This window comes from Sinocyclocheilus grahami, unplaced genomic scaffold, assembly GCF_001515645.1.
Source record: "Sinocyclocheilus grahami isolate Dianchi unplaced genomic scaffold, SAMN03320097.WGS_v1.1 scaffold94.1, whole genome shotgun sequence".
Lineage (NCBI taxonomy): Eukaryota > Metazoa > Chordata > Actinopteri > Cypriniformes > Cyprinidae > Sinocyclocheilus > Sinocyclocheilus grahami.
This window is the reverse complement of record NW_015505273.1, coordinates 11078-38156: the sequence shown is the minus strand read 5'-3', so window position 1 is coordinate 38156 and position 27079 is coordinate 11078. Positions and strand designations below refer to the sequence as shown.

Genomic DNA, 27079 nt, shown 5'->3' with positions numbered 1-27079 from the left:
AGCTAGTTTTCGAAGCGCAACACTATGATTGTGGAGATCTGCAGTGGTAACAGCACATAAGTTATCTTAAATAAAGTTTTAGGCGGTGATATGTAGACTGTCTAAATAAAACCACTTTAGATTTTTGGTGCACCAAGATCTGTCAATTATAATCTTTCATGAATTTGTACATTTAAACAAGATTTCTTATTGTATCCTCACGTTTGATAAAAACAAAAACATTTCTTTGCTTTAAAACCCCATTTTAAAACAATTTTCAGCACAAATGCGACGTCCCTGCAACCTGCACAGAAAGACGACTCTTTCCAGACACCTGCTCAACATTCATCTCTGTAAATACGTACGGTTAACATTCAGTCGTCTGATTACTGACTTTACAGACATCACCAATTTATATATCAGTTCTGATATAATACTCAATGCAGCAATATGTTCAAACCACAATGATCAATCACATTCATCACATGAACTGGTCACTCGAAATCATCTGTTGCTAAACAGATGGAGGGACGAAATATGTGTTTGTGAAGTTATAAAAAAAAAAAAGAGGGAAGAGAAGCACTGGCAGCGATACACGGCAGCGAAGTTAACCTGATGAACTTCAGGAAGAAGTTTAAGGTTGGCTGTGAAGTGCTCAGGTCAAGAGCATTGTGTTCAGTTAGTTCTGCTCTTCTTTTAGATCAAACCTGACAGAGAAAGAAAACCAATTTAAGGAACAGTTCATCCAAAAATAAAAATTCCGTCGTTGAAGAAGTTAAACAGATATCAGAACAACATAAATAAATAATTCCATGGGAAAATATTTGTGTGTTACCAAAACTAACCATTCTGTGACTCCAGAGATTAAGTCCACATGTCCCAGGTCTATCTGCACCTACAAGAATAAATCAACAATACATTAACACACTAAAATTGTTAAAATTAAATAAATATTATTAATATAACTTATTGTAAAAAAAAAAAAAAATTTTAAAATTATATATATATATATAATAAAATTATATTATAAACATTAAAATATTTAGAAAATTTAACAATTTATTTATATATAATTTTATTTTTAAAATAAAAATTAAATATGAACATTAAAATATTCATGAAATTGAATACAAATAAAATTATATAGTTAATTGTATATCATTTTATTCTTAGTTAATTTACATAAATGAAATTCAATAAAAATCTGTTATTTGTTCATGGCACAAAGTCATAGGACACATTTTTTTGTCTCGCTTTACAGTAAAAATATCTAAAGATATATATTTAAAAACATCATGTGCACTTTAAATTTCGTAAATTTTTATTTAAAACAAAGAATACAAAAAAGTAACTCATAATTCAAGATAAATCCTCTGAAAACAATTCTTATTATCTTAAGAATTATAGAAGAATATTATCTTTAGACATCATGGAGAATGTCTAGATCTTTTAAATGGACAAGGAGAGAAAAAAAATACTGTTTTTGTAATGTTTATTTTTTTCTGTAGAGCTGAAGTGAGCCCAGGCGGACTGACCTGGCCGATCAAGTCTTTGTCTCGATTCATGAAGGACGAGGATGCGTTTTTCACAGAAACACTGAGCTCTCGTCTCTGAGCGTCCTCCACACTCATATCAAACTCAAACCTACAGAACAACATTCCAGTTTATGACACACTCACTGGGTCAAGGTCTGATAAAACACATTTAAAACCACTTCACATCTAAGACAGAAAATGCAAACACATTTCAGATCATAAAATCAAAAGACAGATTTACACAATGCATTGTTTGAAAATTATCTTTATAGTATTCCGATATGTTACTAAATAATTATATTAACACACCATTGTGTTTAGATGGTGCTCCAACGCAAAAGTAAGGTAATTTACCATAATACGGAGTTCACAGAACTGATGAGACTTCACTGAGATCTCCCTTATTCATGGACACACACACACACACACACAGTCTCCTAACCTTTCATTGAACTCTGGGTTCAGATTTTTCTTCTTCACACTTGTTTTTCTTTTTGTGGCCTTGCTTTTATCCGGCAGCAGAATGAGGGAGACGTAGGTGTCTAAGCTGTCCTTAGATGATGTAACCAGACCCCTGAAAACACACAACACAGAACGTCCTCACTTGCTTCACCTCAAACTTCAGAATTACGTAGGCAACTTCTGAACTTGAAATGAGTCAAAAGGGTTTCTAATCACACCACACCTGCATGCATGGATGATCACTGTCAACTTCTTCTGGAAGGAAAGGGAGATTTTGATCTGACCAGTGGTGGCCGTCTGCATATTACTCAACACAGGACCTGAACCCATGGCTATTAAGGCGGCCATTTTTGAATCCAAGATCTGGATAAAACAGAAAAAGTAGTTAAACAAAACATCTTGTGCTCAAAAATGATCAAAATGAGTGAAGATAGCTCAAGTTGTCTCACTTTCAGCTGTGCCCCGAGTAGGATCTGGCTCTTTGGTGAAGCTCCATCCAGATCGAGCCACTGGTCCATCAGTAGATCTGGTTTTGAAAGCAGCTCTCTGATTGGTAGAACCAAAGAGCCCATAGGTTGGTCCCAGGCACTTGAGATCTGCTCAGAATGACAATAACTCAAATGAGAGTCTGAAATTATATAATTAATTTATATATGAAATAATTTAAGGTGTGAAGCATAACACAGAAACCCTTTTATTTTAAACACAAATTCTTGTTGTATTCTCGTGCTGCCACAAGGGGTGCAATAGAGGCATTAGTGTAAACTCTTCTTCTACAATCAGTTTCTCTTTCAGGTCAACTACTGTCATGCGGAGCGAGTTAGTTTAGGTTTGTTGATGTGTACACTGTGTATACAATAATGACAATTTTAAGTAGAGCCCGACCGATATATCGTTTTACTGATATTATCGGGCCGATATGAGCCTGTCGCCAATATATCGGTATTGATGAATATGCCGCCGATATGAATTTGTTTTACAGAACATATAATGCAGATAAAATGCTTGAAATGGACCAAACTTTTGACTGGTACTGTACTATAATATACACAAAAAATATCGGCCTTTTTTACCCCCTAATATCAGTATCGGCCCCAAAAAACCCATATCGGTCGGGCTCTAATTTTAAGTATATATTGTCATATATTGCAGCTGCTGAATATTAGTTTATTCTTCATTGCATCTAATCTTCACGAAATTATATTAACGGCATTTCAGGCTAAAATATCCTCACCTTAATGACAAGCATGTCCTTTTTGGGGTCGTGAACCAGAAAGTCAAATGCTTCATTCCAGTAAGGAGAAGTTGATCGATCACACACCTTTACATGAGAGAGCACAGAATAAGGAAATTAAATATATTACAAATGAATTAAAATAAATGCCACATAACATTTTATAGTACTGCATGATTGCTATTATAGACCAAATTCTCCTGCCTTGGTTTTATACGATGTTGCTCCAAGTACAAGTTCAGCAGCAGCTTTGGGTTCCTTTCCACTTTTCTTCAACTAGATGCCAAGACAACCATCAAGAGTTATTAACAGGATCTTTTTATTAACAGAACTTTCATTACATTTACAGTCATTGAAATACTTTATAGAGATTGCTTTAATAAAGACAATTTCTAGTAAATATTCATACAGTGATACTCATAATTAATAGAAATACATGCATACATATATGCAGTGTATAGAAGTATATAGACTCACAGGCAGATCATGAGCTCTTTCTAAATAAATAAACAACAACGCTGCTGACGGCACAGACTTGTTCTGGTAGATCCGAGAGCTTTGCATCTGCATTACCTAGTAAAAAAGACAACTTTTATCACTGAGTCAATCTGATATAAAACAAATAATCAACAGAATCTGTGTGTCTTGATGAAAAACTGACTTGATCCAATCTATCCCGCTGTGTTGAGGTGGGAAGCCATTCCAGGACCAAATGGACTCGACCGTGTTTTATATCATTCAAAGTAAACCACTGGAAAAGAAAAGGCAGCAGGAAATGATTAATGTGCTCACTGTGTTGTGATCTTACAAACCAGAGCCAAATGTGTTGATACTCACTTCATCATCATACTGGGTACTGATGATATGTCCAAGTTTGAGCTTGAACCTGAACACACACGAAGACAAAGTAAAATGTCATTTATTTAATGAATATATTTTTTAAGTTTAGAGTACATTTCATGAAAATTTATCTGGGGCATATTTCACCCCAAAATCAACAGCAAAAACTTTATTTATTTATTTATTTTTTTACATATTACAGAAAATGGTGTACTGTAGTAGGCAGACCTACAATGTTTTTTCTTTTTTAAAATCATAAACATAAATTGAAAACAAATACTACCATGATACATATGAAATGGTGAGGGAATGTGCCTAGTTGGCCCAAAAAATTATGTAATAATGCAAAAAAATCTGGTTTCTTAAGACTTGCGCTTTAATGAGTAATAGTGGTTGTAAATGTACTAACCTTCCAAGGAAATCATCAGATTCAAAATCCTTATCATAGACCTCAAACTTCACATCTAGATTATTATCAGGACTCAGAACCATCTAGTAAATAAAAATGGGAAACACAACTATTAATCTCTTATAAAGTAATTTCTGTTACACCTTGATTTTTCCAAACTACATTTCCCAGCATTCCCACCTCATACATCTCGTTCCAGGTGGGGTTGAGGTTCTCCTTGATCACATGACTTTTAAAGGTTGTGTCTCTGATATGAATCTTGACATAGGGGTCGCTCTTGCCCTTCACCATCCCACCCATCATGTTGTCCTTGGCTACCAGATCCTGAGCTTCCAAAAGATGGATACGCAGCACCCCCTATGGGACAGATATTAAACAATAATAACATTTGCTAATGTGATCCTGCCAAGTAGGATATGTTCCAACATCCCAAGACCTATACCAAAAAAAAAAAAAAGGGTATACTGATCACAGAACCTAAACAAAAGGATAACACTCACCTTGGTGCCAAAGCTGGGGTCATAGCTAGTCTTTTGGGGTCGTACGTCTGTAGAGCTAGAGACTTTTGACTCCTCTGCAGGGACACTGGGAGAAACCTTCTTGCCAGACCTGTTTAGCATGAACAAACACACAAAAATTCATCTGTATATGATGGCCCGTCATTATTATGATTTTCAATAATATATTACTTTGTTAATTAAAGCTAAATCAGGATTAACAAAACCATCTCAAATCTTTAACTCACTGCTCTTCTGCTTTTTCCATGTGTTTTTGCTCTTCATGGGCTGATCCAAATGTTTTGACTGGTTCCATACATCCACCCTCACTGGTAGTGGAATCAGGAACATTGCTGAGATCCTGTAAATGATAAGCAACAATCAGAGTTATTATAGTTATTAAAGTAAACCTTTACATTTGTCAAAATATGTGTTAAAATAGAATAAAAAACAAAAAACAAAAATGGAACTTAATTTATGGTCCGTGTACTTTTGCGCCTATTCGTTTTTTTTAACCATTACGAAAAAAGAAAAAAGAACGGGTGTTGTATTTTTAAACGCTATGTTGAAAACCAAAACTGAAAGTAGAACCGTACACACAAAATGCTGCTCGAAAAAGTAAAATATTCTTTTCAGATAGTTTTGTTCATGAATTTTTGCACCTTTAATAAACATTTTCAAAAAGCGTCTGTATAGAGACTGTATAGAAATTAAATTGAGCATTTATATACAGTGGGTACGGAAAGTATTCAGACCCCCTTAAATTTTTCACTCTTTCAGAAGAAATGGACAGCACCTGAGTTAAATATATGAGTGTCACAGCAAAGGGTCTGAATACTTAGGACCATGTGATATTTCAGTTTTTCTTTTTTAATAAATCTGCAAAAATGTCAACAATTCTGTGTTTTTCTGTCAATATGCGGTGCTGTGTGTACATTAATGAGGAAAAAAATTAACTTAAATGATTTTAGCAAATGGCTGCAATATAACAAAGAGTGAAAAATTTAAGGGGGTCTGAATACTTTCCGTACCCACTGTACATTAAAAAAAAATTAATGGTTTTTAATGAAATACGAATTTTGAATAATGAAAATGAGTTTGTGTCTGCTTATTCTATTCATCAGTGTTTGAACCATTAAAGAAAAACCGCATGTTCTGTATTTCATTTGTGGGTTAAAAATCGAAAAATTAATGGATGCAAAAGTACACAGACCTTTTATTTCTGTTAATTGCTAAAGCAACATTTCTCATCTTCATTTAGTTTAACTTGAAAACTAAAACTGAAGAAATTAATTAATAAAAACTATGTAGACATAAAAAACTAGTATGAACAATGACAAAAACTTAAACTAAAATTAAATTCAGAAATAAAAAATAATTAAAAACAATAAAAGTACCATGATAGTATCTCAATTATACAAAATTAACTCTGGCAACAATGTCTTTAATGAGCAGATAATTTAAAAGGAAGCAAATTTAAGGGGGTCTGAATACTTTCCGTACCCACTGTACATTAAAAAACAATTAATGGTTTTTAATGAAATACGAATTTTGAATAATGAAAATGAGTTTGTGTCTGCTTATTCTATTCATCAGTGTTTGAACCATTAAAGAAAAACCGCATGTTCTGTATTTCATTTGTGGGTTAAAAATCGAAAAATTAATGGATGCAAAAGTACACAGACCTTTTATTTCTGTTAATTGCTAAAGCAACATTTCTCATCTTCATTTAGTTTAACTTGAAAACTAAAACTGAAGAAATTAATTAATAAAAACTATGTAGACATAAAAAACTAGTATGAACAATGACAAAAACTTAAACTAAAATTAAATTCAGAAATAAAAAATAATTCAAAACAATAAAAGTACCATGATAGTATCTCAATTATACAAAATTAACTCTGGCAACAATGTCTTTAATGAGCAGATAATTTAAAAGGAAGCTTTTTCATCATTCACTTTTAACGTTTATTGTGCCATATTTAATCTTTTTTTTTTTTTTATCTATTTTTTCCCCCCAAAACATAGTTTAATGTAATATATATAATGGATCTGAAATACTGTTTAATAAAAAAATTAAATTATATGAAACGAAATTATTTAAGAAAAGAAATAATTTATAATATAATGTATTACATTAAAATTTAAATAATGCCATTATGATTAAAATACTTAATTTTAAAGTAAAATATTTATTATAAAATTAATTATCAATTCAAATAAAATCTTCAAGTGAGTTATGCTTTTTACACACACAAACTAACCTCAGTGTCAAGCAGTGTTTTCGGGACAGATGGCGAGTGATGGGTGTCTGACGTGGGTTTCTGATGTTCTTCAGGCAGTGTTGCAGGTACTGGTAAAGTAAAGGCTGCTAGTTCACTGACCCTGTTGGTCACAACCAGTCTGGTTTAGTTCTCAAAATAAAGCAATATGACTTTTATGAAATCAGAAATCATACCAAAACAAACAAACCTTTTTGTCAGTGTTTTCTTCTCAGACTCCTTACTGACTGCAGCAGCGACTGGTGCTTTTTCTTCACGCTGTTCACTCACCGAATGCTCTTCTTCAACAACAGGCTTCTTACGATGAAGGACACTTGAATCCAAACTTGAATCCAAAATCTGAAATTAAAGTAGAGTAATTTTGCCATTTATACATTTCAAATGGTCTAGATTTGACACACCAACATATAACTAATTGCAAGAGATCCATATACAATATACATGTTTCTTTATTTTATGAATTGAAATGACAATTTGAAAAAGGTAATTATTAAAGGTAATTAAAGTAGAATTTAGAAAAAGCAATAAGAATCATTGTTTGACCTTAAGCTGTGCCCTCAGCAGAATCTGAGTGTCAGGACCTGCTCCATCCAGACTCAACCACTGGTCCATCAGTAGATCTGGTTTTGAAAGCAGCTCTCTGATTGGTAGAACCACAGAGCCTAAGGGCTGCTCAAAGGCACTTGAAAGCTACGGTGAAACGAGAGAAAAAGATGAACAAGGTAACAAGGATATATATATATATATATATATATATATATATATAAGTGTTTTTGATGCACAATGTGTCCATGGACTATACCAATACTGAAAAATCAAGTTAAAATTTATATTACTATACATGGGAAAGTGTAAACTTTAGGTCCTGTAACTAATCGCCTTTTTCTAAATGGTCCAGCAGTGTGACAAATAATATGATATATTTCTAATATCATTATAAATAATACAAATTATTAGATAATAATATATTAAAAGTACAAATATTTCATATAGTCTCTGAATATGTGGTATACATAAATTATATTTATTTAAATAATAATAAAAAGTATTATCATTAGTAGTAGAAGTATTGTTATATATTACTATAATTATTATTTTTATTTAAAATATATTCTTTTTTTATTATTAATTTAAATGTAAATAAATTATAATAACTTAAATGTATTACAAATTTAATAATCATCATTCACCATCATCATAGTTATTATTATGATTTATTATTATTATTACTAGTAGTAGTATTGTTATAGATTAAATTAATCAAATTAATTTAAATAAATTATATTATAATAAATTAAAATGTATTATCATTCATATATATATATATATATAAATAACTTTTATTATACATAAAATAATACTAATAATGAGATAATTAATTACTATATTATACATATTATAAATAGTCAATGTAATGCATAATAAAAGCAGCAAGCATAATAATTCCATCTATTTTACCTTTATAATAAGAATTTCTTCTGTAGGGTTGTGAATGAGGAAGTGAAAAGCTTCACTCCACTCGGGAGACGTGGAGCGGTCACACACCTTTAAACAGACCAGCAAAGAAGTTGCTTATATTAAGGGTCAGAAACTGACACAAAACTTAATCTTTACAAAAGGGCACAAATTCCCACCTTGGTTTTATGAGAAATGTCACCCAACACCAGCTCTGCAGCAGCTTTGGGCTCCTTTCCACTCTTCTTCAGCTGCACACATGACACAGTATTAGGACAATTCCGTCCAATATAGTGTAACTGTATTTGTGTGTGATGATGCTTGTAAGACGTACCGGCAGGTCGTGAGCTCTCTCCAAGAGGATGAAGAACAGAGCAGCTGACGGCACAGATTTGTTCTGGTACGAATGCTCTGACTGTAACTGCAGAGCCTGACATAAAGAAAACAAGAAAAGAAATTCGAACACCAAGTTAAACCATATAAAATACATGCACATTAAACAAACGAAGAAATTAATAATTAATGCATTAAAACAATATTTTTTAATTATTTAATTTTAAAATAATGACATCAAATGTAACAATTTATCCTGATCTAACACTCAAAATGAGTAATTACATTTATTAATCATTAATGCAAAATGACTCTTTAAATGTATTCATTATTTTTACTGAAAGGTAAACTAATCTTGACCCTGTGTATACATACATCACAAGTAAAATTAAAAAGCAAACTCCAAAAATAGCAAATTAAATTATATAAATATGTAATATATATTCAAAATATGTCATAAATGTTAAGTTAATATTTTTAAATTAAATAATTTTATATTAAAATTAAACCATCAAATATAACACTTTACTCTGATCATACAAAATTAGTCATTAAATTTATTATTTTTCATTTCATTCATTATTTTTACTGAAATATTAGAGAATCACTTAAAATTTCAGGAGGTACTTGAAATAAATTCATTAAATAAAAAAAAATTCTAGATGGATCGCATACAGATCAAACTACTTTTAAAACTCAAAAAACATAAGTCTGCATAACATAACATAACATAACATAACATAACATAACATAACATCAGATTTAATGATGACCTTTTGTAGTCTGTCAGGTTGTGTGACTGTAGGCAGCCATTCCAGAATCATATGAACCCGGCCATGTTTGACGTCACTCAGAGAAAACCACTGACACAGAGAAAGAAAACACAATTAAATTGGCAAAACTAAAAATGATTAATCATTACATAAAAACATTATCTACTCTGAAATGAATAATCAAAAAACAGTAATACCACTAAATTGCTAACATGGCACTTTCTCACCTTACCAGTAAACTTATTAGCAATCCTCTGTAAATGCCAATTTAATTCAATCAATCTCTAAATTGCTCAAAATAAATACATTAAAGAGAATGAGGAAAGATATCAGTGATGAATCACTCACTTTGTCAGTCAGCTGGGACTGAATGATCTCCTGTAAGCTGATTTTTATCCTGTGGCCAAGCAAAATTAATATGCAAATATGCATTACATGACATGGACGAGTAATACATGCTTTAAATTAGCTTTTATATTTATTTTTCCATCTTTTGATTTTAGTTTGCATTTTCATTGCTTATACTGTATATACTTATTATTTTTATTTAGTTATATATATATATATATATATATATATAGTGCTGTCAAATGATTAATCGCGATTAATCACATACAAAATAAAAGTTTTTGTTTACATAATATATGTGTGTACTGTGTATATTTATGTATATATAAAAGACACACACATACAGCATATATTTTGAAAATATTTACATGTATTTATTTATATTGATATATATTATATCATATATAAATATATTTAATATATAAACATAACATTTATCTTAAATACCTACATGCATGTGTGTGTATTTATATATACATAATAAATATACACAGTACACACACGCATATATTATGTAAACAAAAACTTTTATTTTGTATTAATCGTTTGGCAGCACTAAATATATATACTGTATATATATATATATATATATATATAAATATTTTATAATTTCAGTTTTAAAGTAATTTTAGCATGTCAACTAGCATTTCTAATTTCTGTTTACATTTTTCATCTATTTTTCATCTAATATTTATATTTTATTTCAATTAACGCACAGTTTTTTTTTATAGCTTTAGTTAGCAATAAAAACATGGCCACATACCTCCCTAAAAGGTCATCTTTGTCCACATCCTTGTCGAAAATCTCCACAAGGACATCAGAGGTCGACCTGGAGGTCATAACCAGCTGGAAAAAGCATTGATCACAGGATATTATTTTGAAAACCATGTTTAATATCAACTAAAACAACATCTGAGGACCTAAACGCACCTCATACATCTCGTTCCAGGTGGGGTTGAGGTTCTCCTTGATCACATGACTCTTAAAGACTGCATCTCCGATATGAATCTTGACATACGGGTCGCTCTTCCCCTTCACCATCCTACCCATCATGTTGTCCTTTGCAATCAGATCTTCAGCTTCCAGCAGGTGGAGGCGGAGCATGCCCTAAAAAACATAAGGTCACCCCATTATGTTGGTATGTTTGCTTTTATAAGCCATATCAACAGTCCACCATCCATCTTAACATTTCTCACCTCAGCACCAAAGCTGGGGTCAGGGATGGTGTGCAAGGGTCGAAGGTCATCTGAACTGGAAACTTCTGGGTCCTCTGTGACCTCTGGGACTTCTTCCTCTTCTGGGACTGACACAGAGGAAGTCCTGCTGACAGGAGATGGTGGGACCTCTTCAAAGCTAGACCTAAGACCCCCCAAACAAACAGACACACACGTCAAAGTCAAAAAAAGTTTATTTCTTAAGTCTTTTCACTTTACGTGGCCAAAGAAGTTACATAACATGCAACAATATGAACAGAAAACATTGTTCCTCTTAAACATCAATCAATAAATATCCATAAATACACTTAACAGTCAACTATAAACAATAAACAAACACTTACTTAAATACATCTGTTTATGATAAAATTATTACTGATTATTTCTATTGTTATTAACTAGTCGATGGATTTCATCATGCTGGTTTTATAAAGAGAAGTGATTTTTAAATTTGAAGAGAAATTACGAGCGAAATATCAGTTGGTAGTTCTGCAGATCTATCGTAAATAGGAATTTCAGTTTAATGGGATCGTTTGTGTTCTACTGAAGAAACAAAGTCACCTACATCTTGGATGTCCTGGGGGTAAGCAGTAAACAACACATTTTCATTTTTGGGTGAACTATCCCTTTAAGGCACTGCGACACATGAATATTCTCCTCCTCTCACATCTGTACTAATTCCTCCTCCTGTTTTCTTCTAATGCTGGACACTTCAGGACGTTTAGGTTCCTCATGGTCTTCAGAGCTCTCTGTCTCTTTAGAGCAAAGAATCTACAACATAAAGAAAACATCACATCAATACCAAATACTCTAATGGGACAGTTCAAGCAGACAGGACAATTCTGCCATCATATACCACTGAATGAACCAGATTCTTTTCTTCTTGAAACTTTTACATGATATTCTGCAGAATGTATAGGCTACTCTTTCATTCTACAATTCAAAAGTTTGGGGTCAGATAGAATTTTATTTTGTTTGGAAACCAGACTTGAAAAGACCAAGTAAAGACAATTTAATGAATAATTTGAAGGTATAATATAAATGAATAATTTGAATTCTTAAATCAAGATGCATTTACTTAAGCAAACTGACATGACAAAATAAGTATTTTTTTCATTAAACTGCTCAAAATGAACAAGTTTTTAATAAAAAAGGAACACATGTGACCCTGGAGCACAAAAGCAGTCTTAAGTCGCTGGGGTATATTTGTAGCAATAGCCAAAAATACATTGTATGGGCCAAAATTATAGATTTTTTTTAATGCCAAAAATCATTAGGATATTAAGTAAAGATCATGTTCCATGAAGATATTTTGTACATTTCCTACTGTAAATATATTAAAACTTAATTTTTGATTAGTAATATGCATTGCTAAGAACTTCATTTAGACAACTTTAAAGGCGATTTTCTCAATATTTAGATTTTTTTGCACCCTCAGATTCCAGATTTTCAAATAGCTGTATCTCGACCAAATATTGTCCTGTCCTAACAAACCATACATCAATGGAAAGCTTATTTATTCAGTGTATATGTATAATCTCAATTTCGCAAAATTGACCCTTATGACTGGTTTTGTGGTCCAGGGTCACATATCTGCCAATGTGCTCAGAAAACCAACTTAATTCAAATGGAAAAGTAATTTTCAAACCCTACTGCCAGATATTCGTTTTTGTTTTAAGCATTTATTTCAATTTATCAGAAAACAAGAATTCATTTCTTAATTTTGCCTCTCAAAAGTAAATGTGTCTTGATTCAAGGATGTTTAGATATTTGTAATGGAATTCAAAAATAGAGGAAAATATTCATTTTTTGCAGTGCATGCAAGATTTAATGCCATGACTTCATGAATTTAAGAGTTTCAGCTCTGATTTAAGACCTTCCATTTAATAAAAATGTTGTTCCTTTGAAATTTCTATTCATCCAAAAATTATGAAAATAAATGCACCATGGTTTCCACAAAAAATATTAAGCGCCAATGAAGAGAAATGAGTAATAGTAATGGCTGCTGATAATTCAGCTTTGCATCACAGGAATAAATAACATTTTAAAATCTATTAAAATAGAAAACATTTATTTTGAATTGTAATAATATTTCACAATTTGTCTGTGTTTACTGTATTTTTTTATCAAATAAATGCAGCCTGGGTTCTTTCAAAAACTTTTAAAATAATAGAATATGTCTGCGTGTGTGTTCTACCTTCAGCTGAGCTCTGAGCAGAATCTGACTCTGGGGTGACGCTCCATCCAGATCGAGCCACTGGTCCAGCATCAGATCTGGCTCAGAGAGAAGCTCTTTGACGAGAATCACCACAGATCCCAGAGAGAAGTCCCAGTTGTGGGTCAACTGCAGAGACAAAGTGAGGTAGAAAGGTTCAAGTCAGGTGGGAGGGTGCGTTGCAAGCCAAACACTACAGTTGTATAACAAAAATGTGCTGTTTGCATTCTCTAACCTTCACAACAAGGTCTTCGTTCAATGGATCTTGAACCAGGAAGTGGAATGCCTCGTCCCACCGGGGAGAGCTGGTGCGATCGCATACCTTCATCACACCGTATCAAGTAAAAGAAAAAAATAATGAATTGTAGCCACACATCATTAATGAATTAATTCAACAGTATTTGTGCAAAAACAGTTTCTCACCGTGGTTCTATGAGAAGTTCTTCTCAAAATAAGCTCAGCTCCAACTTTAGGCTCCTTTCCACTCTTCTTCAACTAAACACAGAAAAAAATAAGCCTTATGAGAACATCTCAGACAGCAAATGTGACCCTGGAGCACAAAAGCAGTCTTAAGTCGCTGGGGTATATTTATAGCAATAGCCAAAAATACATTGTATGGGTCAAAATGATTGATTTTTCTTTTATGCCAAAAATCATTAGGACATTAAGTAAAGATCATGTTCCATGAAGATATTTTGTAAATTTCCTACTGTAAATATATCAAAACTTAATTTTTGATTAGTAATATGCATGGCTAAGAACTTCATTTGGACAACTTTAAAGGTGATTTTCTCAATATTTCGATTTTTTTGCACCCTCAGATTCCAGATTTTCAAATAGCTGTATATCAGCCAAATATTTTGAATGCACTTCTGAATGCACACTGTTTCTTGACAAATACTAGCACAGTTAAACTTTAGAGGAGATACATGCAAAATTGCGAAAGTCTTCTTCTCGGAAGAAAAATCAAACAGGAGGATCCCAGTCTCCTTTTCCTTTAAACAACAGAGATATTAAGATATTAAAGAGATGTCATTTGTGTCATACTCACAGGAAGCTCATGCGCACGCTCCACATACACAAACAGGAGAGCGGCAGTCGGCACTGTCTTATTCAGGTATGAGCTCTTTGACTGGTACTGCAACACCTGACGAATAAATTGCCCAGTTAACCAGTTAGTTTTATCAATGCATTGTCAACACAGATTGGTTTTGCTCACCTGCTGTAGTTTCTCTGGCTGTGTTACAGCGGGCAGCCATTCCAGAGCGAGATGAACACGGCCACGCTTAACGTCGCTCAGAGTAAACCACTGACACACAAACACAAAAGCACACATGTATCAGTATATTCATACAGCTTATTTTTTAGACTTAATACAACTGATGCGCATATACTCACTTCATTAATGTATTGAGAGCTGATTATGTCACTCAGATTCATCTTCAGCCTAAAAGAAAAACAATATATGCCTACATAATGCTAAAACAAAACCATGCTTAGAGTTCTTATGGATTATATTGACAGCAGTCCTCATACCTGCCCATAAAGTCATCTTTCATGTCCATGTCCTTATCAAAAACTTCCAGTGTCAACTCTTGACCAGGAAGCTGCGTCAAAACCACCTTTAAAATAATAATGGGAAATAAAAAAAGTTACAAATACTTTGTCATGCTGTCAAACAATCATTTGGTAAAGATTCTGCAGCTTAAATAAGAAAAAAAAGTCCAACAGATAAATGTTTTGAACACCTGCGTAACGCATAATTTACAGTATCTACTGTATACGGACTTATATTTTTATTAAAAATAGCATGTAAACAGTATGTAATTATTGACATAAAACAGTTATTTTTATTATATTATAAGTTTATTTTTTATATTATATATTTTTTCATATATATATTTATATTTTGTTAGATAGTTATACACTATTGTAGCGTTTATGATTTATATTAGCATTATTTAAATTTAATAAGGCAAAAGTCCCACAAATAAATGTTTTGAACACCTGCATTGGGCTTAATTTGCAATATGCTATACAGACTACTATTTTTTTTTAAATAATTTTTTAATTATTATTTTAAGAATCGTATGTAAATCGTACATATCCGCTGACATGCAATAGTTATTTTTATAGTTAATTATAAACTACTTTAGTATTATTTTTAATTACATCTTTATGCTTGTAAAGCCTTTTGAATTGCATTGTGAACAGCATGCAACATGTAAAAATACACATTTTAAACACTGTTGCATGACCATATTACATTTTTAAAACAAATAAATATAAATATATAAAATATATTATGTACATTTAATTTAATGTGTCATATCCAGTTATGTTTGGAAATAAATATGGTTATTTTGTATTAAGAATTCAAGTTTTTAAGAAAATAACTTTAGCAGTCTAATAAAAAAAATAACATTAGTTAAAATTGTGGTTTAAATCGATTTCAGTTTGTGATTCTGGAAATGAAAGGTCAAGTAGAGCGCAATGCATCATGGGATAAAGTATTCCATGCAGTCAGCTCTAATTGTATACAGCACATTTTAAGCAAAAGCCTACATGCCTAATAAAAATGTAGAATATACATACTACAAACTGCATAAATTGCATGAGTAGTACCGTAGCATACCATTCCCGACATAGTGTCTGGAGTTGATTTCTAAATGTGTTTCCCAGCATTCCCACCTCATACATCTCGTTCCAAGTGGGGTTGAGGTTCTCCTTGATCACTTGACTCTTAAAGGTTTCACCTCCAATTTGGATCTTGACATACGGGTCGCTCTTGCCCTTCACCATCCCACCCATCATGTTGTCCTTCGCCACCAGATTTTGACCCTCCACGAGGTGGATACGCAGCATCCCCTACAGGAACAAAGAGCAGATGATTTTAGAGGCTGGTTATGATCGACTGGACCATTAAAGGATGCTGATTTCAGAACATATCGTACTCTTTTGGCTAATGCGATACATTATTAATAGTATAGAGATATTGACAGTGCTGACTCATGGACACCTCAGTGGCGAAGCTGGAATGGGGCGTCGTCTTCTGTGGACGTGATGCAGAACTCTTTGAAAGAGGGTCACTGGAGAGGAGAGAGGAAGTTACGGCGGCTTCATCCAACCAGAGCACCTGCAGGAAATAACATCAACAAAGAATGAGACTCTTTTTCCAAATATAATGCATTTGACATCATCAACTCCTGTTTAAAGGTTTGGGATGAGTACGATTTTTGTGTTTTTGAAATAAATGAATACTTTTATACAGCAAAGCCAAAGATGCATTAAAGGGGTCATATGATGCTTTTTTAAAGATCATTATTTTGTGTATTTGGTGTAACAGAATATGTTGACATGCTTTAATGTTCAAAAAACACATTATTTTTAAAATACTGTACATTATTGTAGGTCCTCTATGCCCCGCCTCTCTCAAACACTTCGTTTTCTACAAAGCCCCTCCTTCCGACAAGCGCAGTCTGCTCTGATTGGCCAGCTGACCCAGTGCATTGTGATTAGCCGAACACCGCAAGCACTCGTTGGAAATGTAACAACTTCAGGGATCTTATCTATGCACAATCAGCTTGTAACACTCCAAAGAGAAAGGAAAACTTGAAATTGCATCATATGACCCCTTTAAATTGATCTAAAGTGACAGGAAAGACATGTGTAATGTTACAAAGGATTTCTATTTCAAATAAATGCTTTTTTTAAAACTTTCTATTCATCCACAAAAATAGCAGCACACATTGATAATAATAAGAAAATAATATTTATTGTGTATTGTGTGTCAGATGAATTTACCCTGAGCACTGTGTTGATGTGGATGCGGCTTTCTGGACCAGAATTCTCCAGATTAAACCACTCGTCCAAATTCAGATCTTGACAAGAGAGAAGACGGGAAACAGGAATGGACAGACTTCCCAAATCCTGAACACGGTCATTATCCTTCACCTGAAAGAGATGGAAAAATGGCTTAAGTAACATGAATGTGAACTAGCAAAATTCACGTGTGGAAAAAATACTGCTAGCATTCACATAAGAGCCCCGTTTACAGCAGCCTTTAGAGCTGTGGGTTTATAAACAGATCAGACCAGACGAATGTTAGTTCCAGGCAGATGATGTTAGCATACCTGTACGCAAATGTCCTGTTTGCTTGGATCTCTGATGAAGAAAGTGAAAGCGTCCTCCCACTGGGGGTTCACGGTATTCCAGCAAATCTAAGAGGAAGGGAAATGAGTGAGCGAGAAGAGCGAGTCACATGGGACGGATGGTAGGTGTGCATCTTACCCGGCTGTCACGAGTAACATCTTGCACTGAGATTTGAACGATCGGATTGGGATCCTTATTGCCTTTCTTCATCTGAACACAGACACAAATACACTTAAAAACAAACACACCCCAGCAAATGCATTGTAGTTCTTTTATCATTTTGTCATTAATATGATTAGATTTCCTGTTTTAACTGTTTAACTAATTCATAAAACTTTACAGAAATACAGTTAGCAAGCGACTCTTCAAGGCTGCAGTTTTTTAATCAAAAATACAGTAAAAACAGTAATATTGTAGAATATGCAAGCATTCATCCATGTGATAATTACATTCATAAAAATAACTGCAATATACAAAACATGGTTTACATATTTTAATGGTTTATAACAAACTGGTTCTTCAATGTAGACTTCATGTCTTGTGGTGAAAGTTATGTAAGGATTTGCAAACCAAACAAAGTTAACCACACACACACGCATGCACGCACGCACACACGCACGCACACACACACACACAGGAATATTAATTAAGGTTCTCACCTCATCCACTATTTTAGATTTCTTCACAATCCCCAAATCTAATTTTGTCCTGAGCACAAGTGGAATAAAGAGAATCGACGCAAGGATAAGAATAGTGTAATATCAGCAAACAGCAAAAAACACATTTTAAAGAATAAATGAGAGATGGATGGACAGAGAAGAAATGCGGTGATATGGTACCTGCCCAGGAAATCATCATGATCAGGATCTTTATCAAACACTTCCACCTCTAGCTCCTGACCAGGCACCTCATGAGCGATGACCTGACGGACACACACGCATGCATGAAACACTAAACACACACCTACAGTAACAGCATGGGTAATCAATGACAAAATGTAGCGTAAATGGTTCTACATTTGAACTGAAAGACAGATACACATGATATTACGATGTTTATCACATTTACATCACACATTGATATTATAATAATAAATGGCTTATTGCTTTTTTGTTGTTATTATAATGTGGTGTCACTTTAACACCTACCTCATACATTTCATCCCATTTGGGATTGAGTGTGTTGTCCAGATGGCGGGATTTGAAGGTTTGCGGCCCGACTCTGAGCAGGGCGTATGGGTCAGACATGCTCACCATCACACCCTTCACATAGTTATCCTTCGAAGCCAGCCCATCAGCCTCCAGCAGGTGAATCCGCACAACTCCCTTTATGAAAGAAAGATGCACAGAATGAGACTGCAGTGCAGAGAACGGTTTCATTACTGCATTACTCCTAAATGAAAACAAATTATATTGTACCATTTTTTAAAGCAACGTTATCCTTTAGATACTTTTATGCTACTTCTGCATTAAAAAAATGTGGTTAACTATTTCTAATTGCACTGCAAATGTGGCTTTCAAATCAGCATATTAGAATGATTTCTGAAGGATCATGTGACAAATGATGCTTTACCATCACTAAATTAAATGTAATATATATTCAAACAAATATATAAACAGAACAGAAACCGAAAACAGTTATTTTAAATTTTAATAATATTTCACAATCTCACTGTTTTTACTATATTCTAAAAAATAAATGCAGCCTTGGTGGGCCCAAACTATTGGTATGGTAGTTTAAATTTCAATTGCAAAAACCAAAGTATTATGTTTTTGTCAAAATGCTGCATTTTATGTTGATTGTAATGTGTATATTGGCATTTGTAAAGGCCTGTTTGTGTGTTTGTGTGTGTGTTACCCTGGGTAAAGGGCACCGCAGCTGCGCAACATGCAGGTCTGCCACTAGAGGAACAGTGAGACGATTGGGCAGAACCAGGAATGAAGCGATCGCGTCCATGATCATAGTATCTGACATCACACTGAGAGACAGAATCAGAGATAGAAAGTGTTAAATGGATTCAGAGAGAAACACACCACAAATGAAGGCAGCTCAGGACAGTGAGTGTACTGAGCCGAATAAAATGTTATTGTGTATCTCTAATGACTGAAACTCACTTGAGCCCTGGAACGTCCAGCAGGTTGGTCAAACCAGTCCAGTTAATGGTCAGTTTCTAACAAATACAGGGCAAAGGATTAAGATCACATGATTCCAACAAAACTAACATTCTGACTCGAGTACTAATGAAATAACAAACACTTAAGAGGTTCCAGAAATGCTTCAAAAATGAAGAAACCAGATGAACCTTGTAAAGCTCAATGTTTTTTTTTTTAGAAAATCATGTACTGATGCTTCAAAAACCCCAGGAGAGCTTCAATTTTCTTCAGTTAAAGAATGATACTATATACTACTGCAGCAATTCCCAAAATATTTTGTCAGCCGATCCACTTCTAAAATACTCCTAAAATATTTATATTTCAATTATTTCACAACATATTTGCATGTTCACTGTTCTTTTATGTCGGTTAATGGTCACGTGATATGTAGACAAAAAAATATATTTAACCTATTTTAGTAATTGATTTATTTTATTTTACATTTCAAAAACCTTTAATGTCTTGCAGCAACTTTTTAATCTCTGAAGAACTATCTAGGCAACTCAATAACCATATACAGCCAAAAACTGTTTTGTTTGTTGGTTTTGTTTAACAGTGGACCAATCCTCACTATTAACTAACTATTAACTACGACTTTTGCATCAAGAAGCTCCTCATTTGCTGCTTATTAACAGTTAGTAAGGTAGTTGTTAAAGGGATAGTTCACCCAAAAATGAAAATTAGCCCATGAATTACTCACCCTCAAGCCATCCTAGGCATATATGACTTCCTTCTTTCAGACGAATCCAGTCGGAGTTATATTAAAAATTGTCTTTGATCTTCCAAGCTGTTTAATGGCAGTCAGCGGGTGTTGCAGTGCATCAGTCCAAAAGAAGTGAAATAAAGCGCATCCATCCATAATAAAAAGTGTCTCACATGGCTCCGTGGGGGTGAACAAAGGCCTCCTGTTGCGAATCGATGTGTTTTTTGTAAGAAAAATAACCATATTTAAAACGTAATAATCACTTTAATCTAGTTTGCGCCAACAGTTGTACACGGAAGCAGCTCCGGGAGGATGACGTAAGATGTCGGCGTTGCGTCACATACACCTAGGATGCCTTGAGGGTGAGTAACTCATGGGCTAATTTTCATTTTTGGGTGAACTAACCCTTTAAGTTTAGGTATGAGCTAGAATTAAGGGATCTAAAATATGATCATGCAGAATAAGGCATTAATATGTGCTTAACAAGTCCTAATAAACAGCCAATATGCTAGTAATTAATATGCATGCTAATAAGCAACTAGTTAATAGTGAGAATTGCTCCCTAAACTAAAGTGTTACCGATTTATTTCATAGTGTAGATTAAGTTTATAGAAACTCACAGGTCTTTGAATGAAGAACATGGTTACAGCGCCCACGATTGGGACATCACCGATCAGAGGCTCCAAAATCACACGCATCATTCCATGAAGCTGACAGAACAAACGCAAGTGGAATAAACTCTCATTCATTTATTTATTGGGAGTGTGCATCAAATCTACTGTCACAACGAATAATCTCACCTGTATTCCCTTCACACCAGCCTTGCAGAAATACCTCTTCACCTCCACATTTATCTCGACGTCCCCCACGTAACTGGAAAAAGACGCGTTGAGGATACATTAGATGCTTTTTAATCTTAACCCTCTACCACATGGTGTGGCCATATGGCAACATTCTTATAGTGTTCATTTCCTTGCCACTGTCTCTTTAAGAGAATATTTTTGTTTTTTTTTGGAAAGAGAAGACCTTAGTTTAGCCAATGATGTGCTTTGGTTAAGTCACATGGCATGCAATTTTTTTCTGTGGCGAGATTTCTGATAGACTGCCGTCTCATGTCGGTAGTTGCTTAAAGCAAACCAAAACGTCAGTAACAAACAAAGACCAGTCCGTGTCACTTTCGACAAAAATCGGAAAACATCACTGTTATGATGTTATGATGACATATTCACCTCTCAAAAAAGTTTTTATGAAATTAGTTTTTGGTAAATCATTCAAATGTATGTGTTGCCAAACGGTTTAGCTAGCTAGCAAGGTCAGCTGCAACAATATTTTAATATTATAATAATCTGTTAAACTGTAACAATAACAACATTAATACTAGTGATATAATGTTGATTAGTCGTATGTTAATGCAATTTGTATTATGGATATAATCAAATTGAAATGGCAATTTTACTTTTGATTAAATATGAATACAGGTAACATTACATCAGTGAGCACGGCCATATTCTATGACAAGGTAAAGAAGAAAAAGGCAGAACTGGCTGTTCCTGCAGATGAAAAAAAATGCTTTGTGAAGTTTCATACATAAAAAAGGTCATCTTTCAAGGATTATGGGATGGGGGGGGGGGGCTCATGTTCATAGTCTTCCTCTCATAAGATTGCGTAATGCTACATTTTCATGAACTGCAATGTTTTTGGTTTTATGATACATGATATACAGTATTATATTTGTTTTAACTGTATAAATTTGCAGTTTAAGTAAAATTCATGAAAAATGTAATGAAATAAAAAAATTATAAATCATTATTCAGCTAAAAAGAATGGAATAAATAAAAGCACAAGTTGTTGGAAAGTATGTATAAGGTGTCGATTATAAGTACCGTGTTAAAGCTTATAACAGCACCAATTGAATCAACACAAACAACATTTCTGACGAAATATATTAACTATAAGTAAACTTACACTTATTCTAAGTTAGATCCACTATTGTATGCTGTTGCCATATGGAAACATATCATAAAGTGCCTTAAAATAATATTTTTTTCCAAAATTCTTTTTACAGCAAGTACAAATTGTAATGTATTTTTACAAGTTATCCAATTGTAGAAAAGAAAAAGATTCAACTATTTTTTTCTATAGGTCCATCATAATGCGTGCGGTAGAGGGTTTTAAGGAATTTTGCTGAATTTGTCCAAAACAACTAAAACTAATATAATTAATTGAAACTAAGAAATTGAAATGCCTTTCAGTCTTTCAATAGGATTGAAATATCCTCTCACTTATTTCTCTGAAGAAACTCAATCAGGCTGAACAAATCTGAGTTGGCTGCGGTTTGACAATCTTGTTTTGTCAACCTGTGAAATACAGACTCAATATCGAGTACACAAGGCTTTGAAATCACTCCCTGAGAGACAATAGACAATTCCCTCATTATAGGACCTCATGTTTGCAGAGAATCTCAGATGCATGCGTCACCTGATGTAAACGTCAAGCAGAATTTGACCTTTCTCGTTTTCTGTATGAGCCTTCACTCCAACCACCTTCATCGGCTGTAAAATAAAAGACAGTTCTGTTGTAGAAGATAAAATATGCAGGCAAGACAACTGGGCAAATCAGTTGTCTCTTTATGAATGTTATTCAATAATGCTAAAAGCCGTATAATAGTTCAGGGATTCCAAAACCCCTTTGACCTAAAATATGTACTTGAAGTACCATCTATGATTTTAAGCTAATATTTTAATAATTTAACAACACACTTGTATGTTTAGGGTTCTCTTGATTTCGGCTAATGGTCACATGACATACAGGTAATCAAATGAAATATTTTTAGTAAGGGTTTCATATTTCATAATGATCTATTTACTTTATTTTACTTTTTTATGATTTAATAGCTTTTCATTGACTCACAACCTTCCTGCAGTATTAGCAAAAATATTTGCAACAAAATATACAATTTCAGTCTTGCAATATTTTTTAAATGACTTCAACATCTAAATTTCACTACTGCCTCAACAGGAATGTTTGCCATGAGACATCAGATGTTGATACTGTTCTCTAGAGCATTTATTTAAACAGAACGCTTGTTCTGACACGTTTCAGTGGCACTGGAGCCTCTTTTAATCTCTTGCACTGCGGTGGATTGAGATGTGTGGGAATGTTTCATAGGAATATTATTTATTGAGTAGCTGTAAGTGAATGAGCATGTATGACCTTGCCACCAAAGTCGACCTTCGTAAAGCAGAGCGTCTGCAGATGAGTGCTGGAGCCGCGGATGGATGGAGCAATGGTTTCCGTCAGCAGCTTCTCCAAATACTGACCAATAAATGGCCAGGCCTGCTGGATAACCTTGAAAAACAGACAGGAAGAGAAAGAGTGTGTCATATTTTATGTCAGAGTGTGTCTTTTTTTTTTTTTTAGATTATTTATGCATCGTTCATGGAACGCTTTTTTTATGAAACGTTTTAGTTGGACGTTCATTTAACATTTTTTAAATGTTACTACCCGTTTCAGAAGGTTTAGGGAACATTTAAAAGCAACATTCTCATTATGTTTGAAAAATGATCAAATGGAATGTTCTCTTAACGCTCGTTTAACTCATGCCTGTTCTCTGCTCTGCTTGCAGCTGTTTACACCGTGCCAGTTGTGTTTGCCTTGTTACTATAGCGAGGTGAAAAGCTGATAACAGAAGCTAACGCACCAGTTGCCGGGGTATTTTTCAGATCGTTTCGTTGCATGTGCAAACCACAGATATTAGAAATAGCATTGTGACTCATGCAAAAAACACATGACCATGGGGTACAACAAGGGTAGAGTCTAGGCTGGGATAAATTTCCAAGAGTAAAATGTCTGCCTCGTGAATCACTGATAAAGAACGTCAGGCCTAAATATTTGTGCTCTAACGACACGCTGCAGCACTTTTACACATATTATTTACTATTATATAATAAGACTATTACTGAAATGGGATGAGCTTCATCGCAAAGAAGGACAAATGCAATAAAGACGCCAGGAAGGGATATATCTCTATATGCTCCTCCTTTTTCTGTCTCTCAGTAGAGTAAATCTCAAGAAGAAAAGTTAATTTCAACCCCAAAACTAATTTTTAAAAATATATTTTTTTAAATATACCATTAATACTAAATAAGTTTTACTAAATATGTTTTACTTAATACTAAATATGCTAACTTTAGCATTTAAATAGCAATTTTTTTTCTGAAGCCTTTTATGTATTATGTTGTCTTTTATTATTATCATTTGGTTTCAATTTCCATTTTTTGTTATGCATTAATTTGAGCTTTTATTATCATTATAAAGTGGGTTTTATCTTTAATTGTGTGTTATATTTACTATGGTATTTTGGCAACTATCGTAATGATTTTTATTGTAAATGTTTTAGAGATGCAAAAGGACATACAAAATTTAATTTCTTGGAAAAACATGCATTGCAACTCATCTACTAATTCAAAGGCAGGAACATATGTTGGTTGAATTAGTGTTTGGTTAAGAATGAATGTGTAATAATAGCATATGCAGCTTTTGTTCACCAGGCATGCGCATGTTTTGTGTGTGTGTGTGTGTGTGTGTGTGTGTGTGTGTGTGTGTGTGTGTGTGAGTGTGTGTGGTCACAGACAGCTGTTGTGACATAAGGGAGGGTCATACGGACTGGTTGGGTGGGGTTTAAAGGCACGGCTCAGGAATACATGAGATTACAGGCTTGATTTTACATGTGGCATCTCAATGAACAAATGTAAACCAAAATGTTTGCAGAATTACCTTGTTGAGCCATTCCACCTTCTCCACATCTGGAAAATTTACCTGAAGTTATGAAGAAAAAATAATAACACATTTTTAAATGCAAAGACTGCCAATGCATACGAGCTTTAAAATGTCAGTACAACCATCTTTAACAGAGGATGTGATTATAAAGATGGAAAAATAAAACAGCACATACAACCACCTCAGTCTAGCATGAACATTCTTCCTCCAAATTCATAATTTCTTTCTTAAAAAACAATAACATATATTATTTGCAGTGTATAATTAGATTTCTCTTGGAAAGAATATCCCCATTAAAATGGAATAAATAAATAAATGTTGTTTTATTTAATTTAAATGCATTTTAAATGTATTTTATATATACTTTTTTCACCACATGACAGCCATGAGACATGACCAAATATAGAATAAACTCTTTTATGGACTCTCTCACTCTGTGCAAATGTGGAAGGGATGACAAAGCAACAATGTGTTCAGAATTATTTGGGCGATGGGAATTTTGCCAACTATGCAGCACCTAGTATGCAGTATACCACCAAAACAGCGCCACCATCAGCTCGAAAAATGTCCTCTAAATCTGCAGACCACACCTACACTTCAGCAGCACTGGGGAATCAGATTCATTTCAGCGAATCGATTCCCTCAGACGGGTTTTTTTCAATGAACTGGTTCAAAAAACGATTCACCGTGACTGATTGTTTTGAGTCACTACATTTTTTTTTGTGTGGTAAAAGATGTTGTTCTGTTGAACACGACTGTTTCCACTATGTTCTCGAGAAGGTTGCGTCAAATATTAGAGTTGTTCATGTCATCCTCCTCAGTTGTACGTCTATGCTTATCCTTAACAGCGAAGTGATTTCAAAAGCCGTGCGAATCCGAATCATTCGAAGGAACCGATTCATAAGAACAAATCATTCGCGATTCGGACATCGCCACTCTTTTTAGTTGTTTGTGGCTATGCATATCTTTTACATTAACACATTGTCTGTTTCACTTGTAGTATACGTGTGGGTTTATTCGGACGTTATACATCAATAACAATTTTTTTTTCAAGAATAACAAAAGACACACTTTTGTGCATTCTTACCCAAGAAGGCAGGTCTCTTCTACTTCTAAATGATTTGGAGGATATGTATTCGTGTTCGTCGCTGACTAACTCTATAGCGGATTTCAGTCTCGCCTCCTTCGCCTCACGAGTGTGTTTCCATCCTGCGTAAACCATCATCCCAAACACCACTAAACTAGTGCTCATCCGATAGTAACCAGCCAGGTAAACGGGCAACAAGGCAGTAAGACATTTGCCAAAAGTCCATAAGATTGCCTTGGCATCAAAGAGTTTAGTTTTAGGGACGTCCATTTCTCCCGTTGAACTGTCCTGGGCCGGTTCGGTCTTCTTTTCGGAGTCCGAGTCATTTTTCGGCCCTGCATCAACGTGAGACATTGTTGGTGTGTACGCAATTTTTTTCCAAAGTCGAGATAGGATTACAAAGCGATTGCGCGCAGCTATTTGCAACTCAAATTCAACATATGCTGTTGAGTTCCAGTCGAGCGTTTCTGTCGCGCATGGACTGCAGATGAGTCGGATTTGCCTGATCACTGCGGATCAATAATTCAACCCGAGAAAGCGAAGTATAGTGGCAGTATCTCTGTCTGAAAACCCCGAAGTGTGGCCCACACCGTTACTTAGGCAGATCCACGCCCACGAGAAACGACGCA

At 34.0% G+C, this 27079-nt stretch overlaps 1 protein-coding gene across 1 annotated transcript; it reads right to left on the bottom strand.

Moving 5' to 3' along the window:
* LOC107587607 (extended synaptotagmin-1-like) lies at window positions 1–27079 on the bottom strand. Its single transcript, XM_016275458.1, has 50 exons — window positions 26451–27079; window positions 25361–25402; window positions 23798–23932; window positions 23063–23136; window positions 21385–21457; window positions 21205–21294; window positions 19843–19898; window positions 19586–19706; window positions 18877–19053; window positions 18568–18650; window positions 18388–18436; window positions 17867–17938; window positions 17710–17796; window positions 17381–17530; window positions 16596–16712; window positions 16268–16444; window positions 15113–15198; window positions 14975–15023; window positions 14796–14885; window positions 14628–14723; window positions 14000–14071; window positions 13812–13898; window positions 13559–13705; window positions 12029–12132; window positions 11344–11506; window positions 11078–11254; window positions 10911–10993; window positions 10148–10196; window positions 9800–9889; window positions 9028–9123; window positions 8873–8944; window positions 8697–8783; window positions 7782–7928; window positions 7429–7577; window positions 7221–7341; window positions 5205–5317; window positions 4960–5068; window positions 4640–4816; window positions 4460–4542; window positions 4048–4096; window positions 3872–3961; window positions 3688–3783; window positions 3415–3486; window positions 3211–3297; window positions 2426–2572; window positions 2200–2339; window positions 1957–2088; window positions 1515–1623; window positions 825–874; window positions 1–686 (listed from the first exon to the last, which is right to left on the bottom strand). The coding sequence occupies exons 1-50, from the start codon at window positions 26802–26804 to the stop codon at window positions 659–661; spliced, it is 5304 nt and encodes a 1767-aa protein (XP_016130944.1). The 5' UTR covers window positions 26805–27079; the 3' UTR covers window positions 1–658.